General features: G+C 43.2%; 1 protein-coding gene across 1 annotated transcript; it reads right to left on the bottom strand.

Moving 5' to 3' along the window:
• Positions 1-384: 384 nt before the first annotated feature.
• LOC135534174 (carnitine O-palmitoyltransferase 1, liver isoform-like) lies at positions 385-8,230 on the bottom strand (the record flags this gene model as incomplete). The annotated part of the gene is made up of 12 exons (XM_064961283.1): positions 8,090-8,230; positions 7,784-7,926; positions 7,485-7,656; positions 7,154-7,258; positions 6,861-6,998; positions 6,696-6,773; positions 4,139-4,183; positions 2,273-2,466; positions 1,631-1,819; positions 1,259-1,308; positions 950-1,065; positions 385-549 (listed from the first exon to the last, which is right to left on the bottom strand). Coding segments are annotated over exons 1-12 (1,536 nt in total), but the record flags the coding sequence as incomplete, so codon positions are not given.
• Between the last annotated feature and the right edge of the window lie 4,837 nt (positions 8,231-13,067).

Genomic DNA, 13,067 nt, shown 5'->3' with positions numbered 1-13,067 from the left:
GACTCAGTTAACAGTCCTGTAATGTGTGGTTATAACATATTATAACTAGAGTAAAGACTCAGTTTGTCTTGCTGGCACAATTGGGTCTTGTCATGTTTGGTTAATAAATAATAAAAGTATGTTTGTTATAGCTATCGTCCTTGTTAAGGAGGATTTTTATCTCATCAATCTACAGATTGTTGACAGCTACTTACAGCATCATCTCTTAACACTGGTATTCATTCACACGTCCTAAAGAAATACATTCCCAACCTTGGTTTTATTATATCAATCCCACCCTCCTTCCTTCCAATTGCCTAGTTGGCTAATCAGCCAACGGACTCATCCAATCAGCTGATCCTCTTTACTGTTGCCAGTCAACAGGGGCAGAGATAAGGAACCTACCCTGAAGTGAGCCAGCTGCAGGGCGATCTGGATGAAGGCATCGGGGCTGGTGCGACACTTTTTGATCAGGCCCTTCCCGAAGCAGTGGAAGGGGATGATGTGTGAGTCGACGTCGTCTGCCAGGGCCTTGGCCACCATCAGAGAGCTGGCGATGGCCGTCTGACACTGGGGCACCGCACACGGGAACAAAGACACTGACAATCAGCACATTTCACTGGGGTCTCTGATGTATTTGATCAAAGAGCCTCAGTTCTTGATTTCATTTGAAGATTTGAGAGTAGACAGTTGAAGGGGGGTCCTCAGAAGATTAGAGCTCAGGTGGCTTAAAGATGTGAAATCTGAAGGTATTTCTACTGTCTAATCTATTATCACACTTGTACCAAACAGACAGGATCACCGGGGAATTAGATTTGATCATTATAACAATCAAACAGAATGGAAAGGCCTGTGTGTGCATTACTGATGTGCATTAATTGATGACAATTCTGAAAACAATAAATCCCGTTTGAAAAGGGGAACATCCCTACAACATTGTAGTTTAACCCAAACCCCTGTGGTAGGCTACCTCAGCTGGGATGTTCCACTGCAGCCTCTGAGGGCCTGGGAGGGACGGATGGGGTTTCCTTTGCAGTGGCCTTCCTCTGTGTAACCCAGCTTCACAGGGTCCATCGACAGCACATGCTACAATTGGACAATAACATCATTTAGAGACGTGCACCATTTGTTCTGCCTGGTAGCGATTCCTGATAACCTATACAGACACACTGTAAACATATGAACACAACTAAAGAAGCAAGAAGGGCTCTACTCTGCTAGCTACCTCAGAGGTGCCCTATGATGGGGGCATCTGCCCAGCTGTGCTCAGCGTTCAGACCCATGGTCCCGTTCCTGAACACGATGAGGTTGAAGGACTTGTCAAACCACCTACAGAAAAAAGACAAACACAAACCAGTGCTTGAGGATACAAACTCTAGTATTTCATTATAGAATATTTATTCATTATACAAGCATTTAAAAGTGATTTAATTCATAAGCATTCATAACATTTATGAAAATGTCTTAATTTATAAACATTCAGTAACATTCATAGAGCGGGTATAACAGCTCATTCTTGAACATTTTTTTGTAAGGTAATCTATAGAATAAATTAGGTCTCAGGTAGATTATAATAATGACATTTCATTTGTGGAGCGCATTTCCCACACTCCCTGTGCATAACATGAAGGATTGGAGCCCTCGGTCTCACCGGTCGTAGCATTTGCCGTGCAGCAGGGACTTGGCGTAGCTGTCCAGGGATCGGATAGGATCATCAGCCTTGTAACGCTGCTCTGTGTCGTCCAGGGTCACAAAGAAGGCAGCCTTCTCCACAGTGTCCAGGGCCTGCTGGTTCCTGCCCTGTCTCAGGTAGAGCTCGCGGGCCTCCGCCCAGGGAACCCTGCCAGACGGGGTGAACATACCATTGAGGAAACTGTTTGATCAAATAATGTATTACTGACAGTGGGATTTTCACACCGCCTTCAATATTTGGGTTGATCCAATTCGGTCTGTTGGGGGGGGCTGTGGGTGATTGTGTTTATATTTCTGTGAAATCCTCATGTCTTATTTATTGTTGGATCCAAATGTACTATATTTATTGAATATTATATGAATCCTATAATAAAATTTTAAAAAGCCAATTCGGGTGCAATCATTGAAGTTAATTTCTCAGAAATGATTTCACAACCATCTGAGATGATGTGTGTTTGTTAAGGTGTCTCTCAGTTGGTTGAGCATGGCTCTTGTAACGGGCAGTTCCATTCCAGCTGAGCTGCCCATAAGAAAATGGACACGTCGCGTTAGATAAAGCCTCTGCTAAATGGCAGACATTACATGTGCAGCGTTGGCGTACCTGTCCCCAGCAGTGAGGGGCGGCCAGGCACTCCTCCCCCGGCTGGGGTTCAGAGGGTCAGCCAGGATGCGCTCCATCTGTTGCTCTACGGCCCTGGGCGACAGCACCTTACCGTCGTAGAACATGGGCACCTTGAAGTAGCCCCCGGTGGTACACCACGATGTGCCTGCTGTCCTGCATATGCTGGATGGTGTCTGGACAAGCACAAGGGTAGAGAGGGACAACTTTGTGTAACTTCCAACTAAATCTAAACAAGAATATGATTATGGCTTAAAAAGGAACTCTGATAAAACTATTCACACAATGTGGACCTACTGAATAATTTGCACAACAAAACAGGTGGAAACTGCAGTACTACAACATGTGTAAAAAGGGTTTTTCTAGCAACTAAGACAGTATCAAGCAGATACCTTTGGAGAGACTAAAAGTGCTTTGAACTGTTGTTTCAAGAACAGACTTGGGAGAGTGGCTCTAAAGCACAAACTATGGTTGATGTCATTTCCAAGCAGCAGTCAGAACTGCAGTGGGATTCTTTGGCATGAAACAATAGTTAAAAACACACAATGGAAGAGGATTGCAATGAATCATGGGAGTCTACGGGGGAGGGGGGGGGGGGGGGTCTAATTCAGGACACTTTGTAGCCTCGGTCACAAAAAAAATAGCCCGTTTTATTCCAGGGCCTAAATAGCCAATCTGTTATGTCAACTTGGCACTGAGAAAACAGCTCCATCCTGCGATGCCAGTTGGCCTGTATGAAAGTGCACATTGCCTGGAAATATATGTGCAAAGTCTGTGTACATTTAATGTACACGTTGCTAAATAATAAAATGATCAAATAATCTGTTCAATCTGCAATTGGTTACACCAATTTGGTTGGTTGTTAGAACTGCTTTAGTCTGTGTGATTGAGAGACTGGCGAGGAAAAAGTGGCCATCTACCTGTATCTACGCCTGGGATACGACTGGTGTTGAACATACGCTCATATTGCGCTGAGCACATTGGAATGGTATTTTGAAGCATGAGCTGAAAGGCAAAAAGAAAGAAAAGGAAAAATGACCAAAGCACGAAAGCCTGCTCTCTAGAAACTGACGGGAGGGGAGCTACAGGGGTGGGGGTGGTGGTGGAGGAACCAGAACGGCTCACGGGAACATTTCTCCCACGGAAGAGAAGAGAAGAAAGACAGATGGGTGGGGATTTAAAAAAAAAAAATACAAAATATTGAAGGGCATGATTAGAGGGGATGGGGAAGGGTTTGAGATAGCTGATCCTATTTCACCAGCCTGTTACAGACTTGAGAAATATGGTTGTCTGGGTCAAAATAAACTATATTTCTGGACAAAAACACTAGGTGCAAAAAACAGTAATTCCAGTAAGGACTTACAATCACTTACAGTTTCAGACAGTACCAAACAGTTATGAATGCAGGCCAAATGGGTGATACACGGGTTTGTTTTCTGGAACATGCTGGTGAAACAGGAATTCCATGGGGACAGGAATGGGTGGGAGGGATAAGGGTGAGCTGGATCCAAAGTTGGTCTGTGACAATAACGCTCCCTCCTCTTACCCCGTTCCAGGCCTGGGAGGCGGGACGTATTGAACAAGCGCTCCCATTGGGCGGAGCAAAAGAGGAACTCTTTTATCCAGTGCAAAGAGCTGCACCAGAGAAAACATCCCGTCCGCAAGTGTGGAAACAGAAACAACCATATTTATGTCATTTGGTATTAAATACAGAGGGAAGAGGAACACACATTATGGTCATAAAGCAAATAGATAAGAAGCAGTGACCAAAAGTGAAGGCTATTTACGGTTTGATCTGCGCTCGGTCCAGCATTCTCCTGTACAGCATGATGGCATGGATAGCATTGCCTGCCGAGCAGCCTGCAGACTGGTGGGGAACACATACAGGAAGTCCTGAGAGAGAGGAGTGAGAATGGAGAAAAAGATGACAATCACTGAATGAATGAGAAAAAACATCTACAAGGGATAAAGAGAAATATTGCCAAGAGAATCTGATCAAATAGAGTCTGATGAAATTGGTAAACACCCATAAACATATAATAATATTAATAACAAACTTATCAAAGACAGTACAGTATTTTTTTTTATTTTACCTTTATTTAACTAGGCAAGTCAGTTAAGAACAAATTCTTATTTTCAATGACGGCCTAGGAACAGTGGGTTATGCTAAGCTCATGAGTAGAAACACGTCAGCGGGTCGAACGGTCGTCTCGCGCCGAACTGAGCATGTGCAGGCTGTCCTCTCAAAAGTACTCCTTCCATAAAACATTTAAAAACGCCACTCGCACATCTGAGCTGTCTTTGTTGCAGGTGCATGGTGACAGTTGAAAAAAAAATTACAAAAAAGAAGAAACCTGCATCACGGCTCTCGCTAGCATCACGGCTCTCGCTAGCATCACGGCTCTCGCTAGCATCACGGCTCTTTAATAAGCTATACGTTTCGGCCATCGATATGATCCCTGCCATCTCTCATCGAAGATCCAGAAAGCTTTTCTGTCCTCTCCGGACTAAATCCTAATTATGATAAGTGTACCATATTACATATTGGATCGTTAACATTGCCGTTTACCTATAAAATGGGCTGACTGGGCAGTAGACATACTTGGTATTCACAAAAGATATAAATGAGTTCTCCACAATACATTTCAAAAGAAAACTAGTAAAAATAGACAAGATCCTGCAAACATGGAGAGGTAAATACCTGTCAAATTATGAGAAAATTGCTCGCCGGTACCGCCGCTCTCGCCGGTACCACTACTCTTGTATCACCGCTCTCACCGGTACCACTCTTGTATCACCGCTCTCGCCGGTACCACTACTCTTGTATCACCGCTCTCGCTAGCAATGTGCTAGCATCACCGCTCTCGCTAGCGTCACCGCTCTCGCTGGTATCACTGCTATAGTATCACCGCTCTCGCTAGCAATGTGCTAGCATCACCGCTCTCGCTAGCAATGTGCTAGGTACCACTGCTCTAGCGTCACCGCTCTCGCTAGCAATGTGCTAGCGTCACCGCTCTCGCTAGCGTCACCGCTCTCGCTAGCGTCACCGCTCTCGCCGGTACCACTGCTCTAGTATCACCGCTCTCGCTAGCAATGTGCTAGCATCACCGCTCTCGCTAGTCTTCCATGGCACAGAGTATATAAAACAATGCAAGATTCAAGACTATTGTACAGAATTCTTGCAACCAACAAAATGTTGAATATTTGGGGCATACAATCATCGGCAGCTCTGCAGATGTTGTTGTGAGGATCCAGAATCAATAGACCATTTGTTTTGGTATTGCCCTCAGGAAGCCTGGTACTGGTCTCAGGTTCAGGAATGGCTGAAAAATCTGAATATTCATCTCAAATTGACCCTAGAAATAGTATTGTTGGGAGATCTGGAGAGACCAGGTCAGTCAATTACTAATCTTCAACTCGCAATCTGTGGATTCTATTCGATTAGATAGATTCAAAGTGTGTTAGACATCACAACATAGTTGAAAGATAGAAATGTGAAGAGGGTGGCCAGCAGAGATAGGTGGGATGGGCTGAGGGGAGCTGAGGGTTAAGATGAGGAACTGGAGACAAGTGGGAGTGAAGTTGCTGACTGGGGGAATAGAATGACAGTCAAAGACAAAAGTAAAAAATGATATTGCCTGAGGCTGATGCTGTGCAGGTGCTTGTACACATGCATATACACACATTAAAATGCACAGTTGTGCACACACACACGTAAATATTGCCACACATGCACCGAAATGTATCCAGTTGGCCTTGATGTTTAGAATACTGTTGTCCTTGATGTCTGTTGTTTTCCTTTGGTTTTCTCTTTTGTTCATTTTGTTGGTTTGGGCATTGGGGGACGGTGGCTTGGGAGGGTTTTAGGTGTGTGGAATTGTGGGAGAGGTTTTTTCAGAGGGGGGGGTCTTGGATGGTTGAGGGGCAGCTCTCAGGAACTGTGGGGGGGGGATCTTGGTGGCCTGGTGGTTGGGGGCTTGGGCCGGTGGCCGACAGGTCGCTGGTTCAAGATCAGTCAACGTGCCCTGGTTGCTCTGGATGGGAGTCTTTAAGATGACTGAATGTAATGTAAATGTTAAGCAGCTTCGCTGCAGGTAGATGTATGTTTTAATGTTTTTTGACAAAAATTAAAACGTGTCAGTTTCACGAGGTATACATGCAGGTTGGGGAAATAATATGTTCAACTACTTAAAGACATTGGCTCCAATCTAGGTTGTGCCTTTACATTTTGAGAAAATAAATAACTTTTGAATAATTTTTCACTTCTCAAACCCCAGCCTGGTCTGTCTGGTTTCACAAGCGTTCCCAGAAGTCTTGTGATGTTGCACCCCTGGGTTCAGTAAGTCTGTGATATTATTACATTCCTAGCAGCTTGATTATATATAATGCTAGTTCTGACTCTTACCATTGCATAGTAGTTGCTGTTGACCATGATTGGTCCACGGCCTCTTAGGTAGATGTACTCCTCCCACCAGTCACTGACCTGAGAACAGCAAGACAAGTTATGGAAAATTAATGAAGCTATCTAAGAAAATCTGATGAAAACAATATTTAATTAAACGTGACTTACATAGTTTGTAGCCCACCAGGATTTGAGTTTCAGGTACCACTGAAGTTTAGGACCCAGGCCTTTCTCAAAATCCTTGGCAAGACCCTCCATCCTCAAGTACTGTTCGTCGTCCATGAGCGGATGGGCAGATTCAAGGTACTGGCAGAGGAAACATGTATGACAATCTAACATTGCACACCTTCAGGAGTTCTATAAAATAGCCACATTGTACCCTTCTAGTAAATGGTTTTAATTATTATATATATTTTTTAAAAGATGGTTAAGTGGAGCTGTGTTTTGTTTCTGTCACTCACTCTGTTGATGGTGTCTTTCACCGAGGGCAGAGGGAGCTGTGGTAACGATGTCTGGAAGCTGTACAACTGGGGATTCCGCCTCCCGGAGAAGATTTTCACCAGTACCTGCACTCACAATTATGGGCTGGTCTGTTAAAGGAGAAGTCTACCTTCAAATAAAAAGGATCATATATATATTTTTTCTTTCCACCAGTCTTCTGTTTATTTGGTCTGGGGGAGATATTTCTGACATATGATCCTTCTAGGTATAATATTTCTGTCGCCCCCACCTCCACCCGGCATTGGTTTCCCACGAGGCAACAACTGACATGGTCGTTTGCAGTCGACTCACCAGCCAGATGCGTGTCTTCCATGACACGGTGCCGTGATGGGCATACATCCATCCATGCCAGGAGAGCAGCCACTTGAGTGCAGTTCGCATGGTGAAGAAAATAGCCACCCAGAGCCCTGTGCCAACTAGCACCCCACCAACCACCTGTTGTTTCTCAAAGGACATGTAGCGACTGCAAGGAGAGAGGCAAAGCATCACTTACTGGCCATAAACATCAGGCAATTATCATTTTATCTATGGTGATTCTATATTTTTCAAAGTTTAGTCAGCATCATTGGGATAGCGAGTTGAGACTTTACCTAACAGGCAGGTGAGCACCCACTTTGGTGAACAGTGCCAAGGAAGGGTCAGCTTGGACGTACTTTGCCCTCCCCATGTACAGCCCCACCACTAACATCAGGCCGGTGGGACTGCCAGGGTACACCCCGGTCATCACCCCATTCTGTGGAGGAAATTATATCCCATCTGTTTGACACATCAACGTCACTGTTGGTTGCATTTACGTGATCTGATGTTGTTGAATGTCTGTACAACTCGGTATTGGTATGTCTGATGGCTAATTTCCCTTGAGACAAAGTTTGAATACAATTTAAGTGTTGGAGCACCTTGAAGCGGATAAACTTTTTCTTCCAGGAATGCAGGCCAGACAGGTAGATTTGTCTCAGGGCCTCGTGGCTCAACTGCAGATCAATGCCATCTGGAGAGACGGTGAACTGGAACGCCACAGCCTGATGAGCTTCTGCCATGACTCTGCCAGAGGTATTATACAGTCGAAAACACATCACCAAAACATCATCACATGATACAAACTGAAGAACACGGGCAACTAGAATAAAAATGACCTTCCCTCGTAAGCTACTGAGGTAGAAAGGACCCACCCACTCTCATGAGCTACTTAGAAAGAACCTTCTCTCAAACAGATGTGACAAGTGGGTGGGAAACATTTGTTCCATTCAGTGAGCAAAAATCTAGTAACGTGACGGTGTGATAAAGCAGTGCTATTTGAGTTTGGCCAATGACAGATACGCAGGGCGACTGCATAAAACACAGCCTGAAACGCAACCAACCTGAATCATGGTCTCCAAGCAAGATATCAGCACAGACAGAAAGGGGTTAGTTATAAATATCTTTGATGTCAGCTAACGTTAGCTAGCTAACGTTAATGCCGGATCAAATTTGTGAATTCCAAGGCAGAAAGATACTAGCCAGTTGCCTTGTTTGGTTAATATAGCTAGTTGTGACATTCATCCGTTCACTAACTGTCCGCTTATACTGCCATTAACTAGCTAGCAGCAAATTGTGGGAAGCGCTGGCGAGTTAGCTATGTTAACGTTAGCTAGCTAGATAACGTTAGTCAGACAGCTAGCTCGCTAAATAGTTTGATAGCAGGTGAAATCAACAATCAAACTCACGTAGTATCTTCGAATAGCTCCTTTTCAAATATGTTTTAGTTCAAAATCATTTCAGCAGCGATTTCAACGACACCAGGTAAGCTAGCTACTACACGCTGGGTAGTGGGCTACGTCGGACGCTCTGGCACGTTCCAGGGGGCATATTCAAGGCTGACTGTCTATCCCAAGGGGCCACGGTTCCGGTCTAGAATTACGGTTTCGACTGCTCCTACAGTTTGGCTTCGGTACTGCAGTTTAACTGACACCCGTCACAGGAAGCGAATTTCCATACACGACCATATAGTGAAGTCCGATTTGAAAATGCATAATAAAGACACATTGGGCAGGAGCTCACCAGAGATGAGTTCCAGCACCTCACATTTTCTACTGTTCGTCTTGTAGAATGTTAGCTCAAAAAGTATTGTGGAGCTCGTGCACCTAAAGTTTGTACCAGAACCTATTTCAGTCCAAGTCAAGCACTGCTCTTTAGTCATCAGCTTTGTGCACAAAACATCCATTGAATTGTTAAAATAATTGTCACTGACGCAGATTTTTAAAAAAATGTATCACTCACCGCCAAAGATATTAAACATCCAATGTCTGCCATGTTTTTGGATGACGTAGTCGCTGTTTGCGGCACGGCGGGTTGTCCAGTACCTGCCTATCCTTTCTTTGGATTGGTGGATACATCTCATTAGTGTAATTATTTTTTGAATATTTGATGAGGGTTGTTGAAAACAACTGCCTCTATTCAATTAAGAGACATGCTATGCTACCAGCCTCATGCCATTGTAACAGTATAGCTTTCCGTCACTCTCCTTGCCCCTACCTGGTCTCGAACCTGGGCTCTGAACACTTGGAGAACAGCCACCCTCGAATCGTCGTTACCCATCGCTCCAAAAAAGCCGCGGCCCTTGCAAAAGGTCACCGACTGAAACGCTATTAGCGCACAACACCGCTAACTAGCTAGCCATTTCACATCGGTTACACTATGTTTAAACAATATGGCATGAGGGGGTGCGGTATATTACCGATATACCAAGGCTAAAGGCTGTTCTTGCGCGCAACGCAGAGTGCCTGGATACAGCCCTTAGACGTGGTATATTGGCAATGTTGTCCAAATTAAATTTTGGAAGCGAATTTTGTTGTTTTTTAACATTATTTAACTAGGCAAGTTATTGTTATTAACGATTTGTAACTAACGTTGTCTGATTCTAGCTACCAAAATCGATTAAGTAAAGTTATTTTGCAAGCTATTTTAATTTTTAATCAAAACGCTAGCTTTATTCTGTATGGAGCCATAGCTTGCTAACGAGTATAAGCATTTGAAAATAAATCATTCACCTGCTAAGACCAAGTAACAGACATAAATCCCATGATTTAATGATCACCCAGTTAGATCTGGAGTTTTAGTAGAAGCACGACTGAAGGTAGAAAATAATTTATTTGGATTTGACATTGGCTTTATTCTGTACCGCCCTTCGATTAATGTAAAATGTAAACAATTTACAATTGTCTGTACGAGTCACAGAGAGGGTAGTATAGACTTACTTTTGTAGGTATTAATTGAGGAACCAGGTGAGGAGGGACACAGTCTTGTCGTCCGTCAGGTCCTCTGTAGCCAGTTCCTGCACCCTCACGGACACCGTGTTGTGGTAGAGCTTGAAGAACCTGCCAAGGTGTTGGGATGCACTGCACCAGCGTCACTGTGGCCTCCAGCCTTTTCCCATGGCATGCTGCAGCACTATCCACAGTTGATTGGCCAGGTCGTCCGACAGGCCGTACACCTTAACAAAGTACAGTGCATTTGGAAAGTATTTAGACCCCTTGACTTTTTCTACATTTTGTTACGTTACAGCCTTATTCTAAAATTGATTAAAATGTTTTTTTCCCCTCATCAATCTACACACAATACCCCATAATGACAAAGCAAAAACAGGTTTTTACACATTTTAGCCCTGAGACACCCCTCCCTATGAGTCCTACCAATGCACTTAGTACCTATGGTTGTGTCTCCAGTTAGGTTACTTTATACCAGCCACTCGGGTTCCCGATAGACTAATTAACCAGATGCTAAAAATCCTCAATTAATCAAGTCTATTTCAGAAACCTAGAGTAAAACGCCATGTATTTGTATTTATTATGGATCCCCATTAGCTGCTGCCAAAGCAACAACTACTCTTCCTGGGGTCCAGCATCATTAAAGCAGTATATACAATTTTAAAAACATTACAATGCATTCACAGATTTCACAACACACTGTGTGCCCTTAGGCCCCTACTCCACCAATACCACATAGCTACAGTACTAAATCCATGTGTATGAATAGTGTGTGTGTGTGTCTGTGCCAATGTTTGTGTTTCGCAGTTTCCGCTATTCCATAAGGTGTTTTTTTCATCTGTTTTTTTTTAAATCTAACATAACTGCTTGCATCAGTTACTTGATGCGGAATAGAGATCCATGTAGTCATGGCTCAGTGTAGTACAGTGTGCCTCCCATAGTCTGTTCTGGACTTGCGGACTGTGAAGAGACCTCTTGTGGCATGTCTTGTGGGGTATGTATGGGTGTCCGATAGAGGTCAACCGATTATGATTTTTCAATGCAGGTACCGATTATTGGAGGACCAAAAAAAAGCAGATACCGATTAATCAGACAATTTGTTTGTTGTTGTAATAATGACAATTACAACAATACTGAATGAACACTTATTGTAACTTAATATAATACATCAATAAAATCTATTTAGCCACAAATAAATAATTAAACATGTTCAATTTGATTTAAATAATGCAAAAACAAAGTTTTGCAGAAGAAAGTAAAAGTGCAATATGTGCCATGTAAGAAAGCTAACATTTAAGTTCCTTGCTCAGAACATGAGAATATATGAAAGCTGGTGTTTCCTTTTAATGTGAGTCTTCAATATTCCCAGGTAAGAAGTTTTAGGTTGTAGTTATTATAGGACTTATAGGACTATTTCTCTCTATACAATTTGTATTTCATATACCTTTGACTATTGGATGTTCTTATAGGCACTTTAGGCTCCTACCTGTGCTCTAACCAGGAACACATCGACAACAACCACGCTCGAAGCAGCATTACCCATCGCACCACAAAATCTGCGGCCCTTGCAGCGCAAGGGGAACAACTACTCCAAGTCTCAGAGCGAGTGACATTTGAAACGCTATTAGGGCGCACCCCGCTAACTAGCTATCCATTTCACATTGGTTACACCAGCCTCATCTCGGGAGTTGATAGGCTTGAAGTCATAAACAGTGCAATGCTTGAAGCATTGCGAAGAGCTGCTGGCAAAACGCACAAAAGTACTGTTTGAATTAATGCTTACGAGCCTGCTGGTGCCTACCATCGCTCAGTCAGACTGCTCTATCAAATCATAGACTTAATTATAACATAATAACACACAGAAATACGAGCCTTAGGTCATTAATATGGTCGAATCCGGAAACTATCATCTCGAAAACAAAACGTTTATTCTTTCAGTGAAATACGGAACCGTTCCGTATTTTATCTGACGGGTGGCATCCATAAGTCTAAATATTCCTGTTACATTGCATAACCTTCAATGTTATGTCATAAAATTCTGGAACATTAGTTCGCAACGAGCCAGGCGGCCCAAACTGTTGCATATACCCTAACTCTGCGTGCAATGAACGTAAGAGAAGTGATTCAATTTCACCTGGTTAATATTGCCTGCTAACCTGGATTTCTTTTAGCTAAATATGCAGGTTTAAAAATATATACTTCTGTGTATTGATTTTAAGAAAGGCATTGATGTTTATGGTTAGGTACAGTCGTGCAAAGATTGTGCTTTTTTCCCTTAAATGCCCTTTTGTTAAATCATCCCCCATTTGGCGAAGTTGGCTGTCTTTGTTAGGAAGAAATAGTCTTCACACAGTTAGCAAGGCCAGGTGGCCCAAACTGCTGCATATACCCTGACTCTGTTGCAAGAGAAGTGTCACATTTTCCCTAGTTAAAAGAAATTCATGTTAGCAGGCAATATTAACTAAATATGCAGGTTTAGAAATATGTACTTGTGTCATGATTTTAAGAAAGGCATTGGTGTTTATGGTTAGGTACAAATTGGAGCAACCGCATCGCATCGATTATGAAAACTTGAAATCGGCCCTAATTAATCGGCCATTCCGATTAATCAGTCGACCTCTAGTGTCCGAGC

This window comes from Oncorhynchus masou, unplaced genomic scaffold (genome assembly GCF_036934945.1).
Source record: "Oncorhynchus masou masou isolate Uvic2021 unplaced genomic scaffold, UVic_Omas_1.1 unplaced_scaffold_3098, whole genome shotgun sequence".
Classification (NCBI taxonomy): Eukaryota; Metazoa; Chordata; class Actinopteri; order Salmoniformes; family Salmonidae; genus Oncorhynchus; species Oncorhynchus masou.
This window is presented reverse-complemented; position numbering and strand designations above follow the sequence as displayed.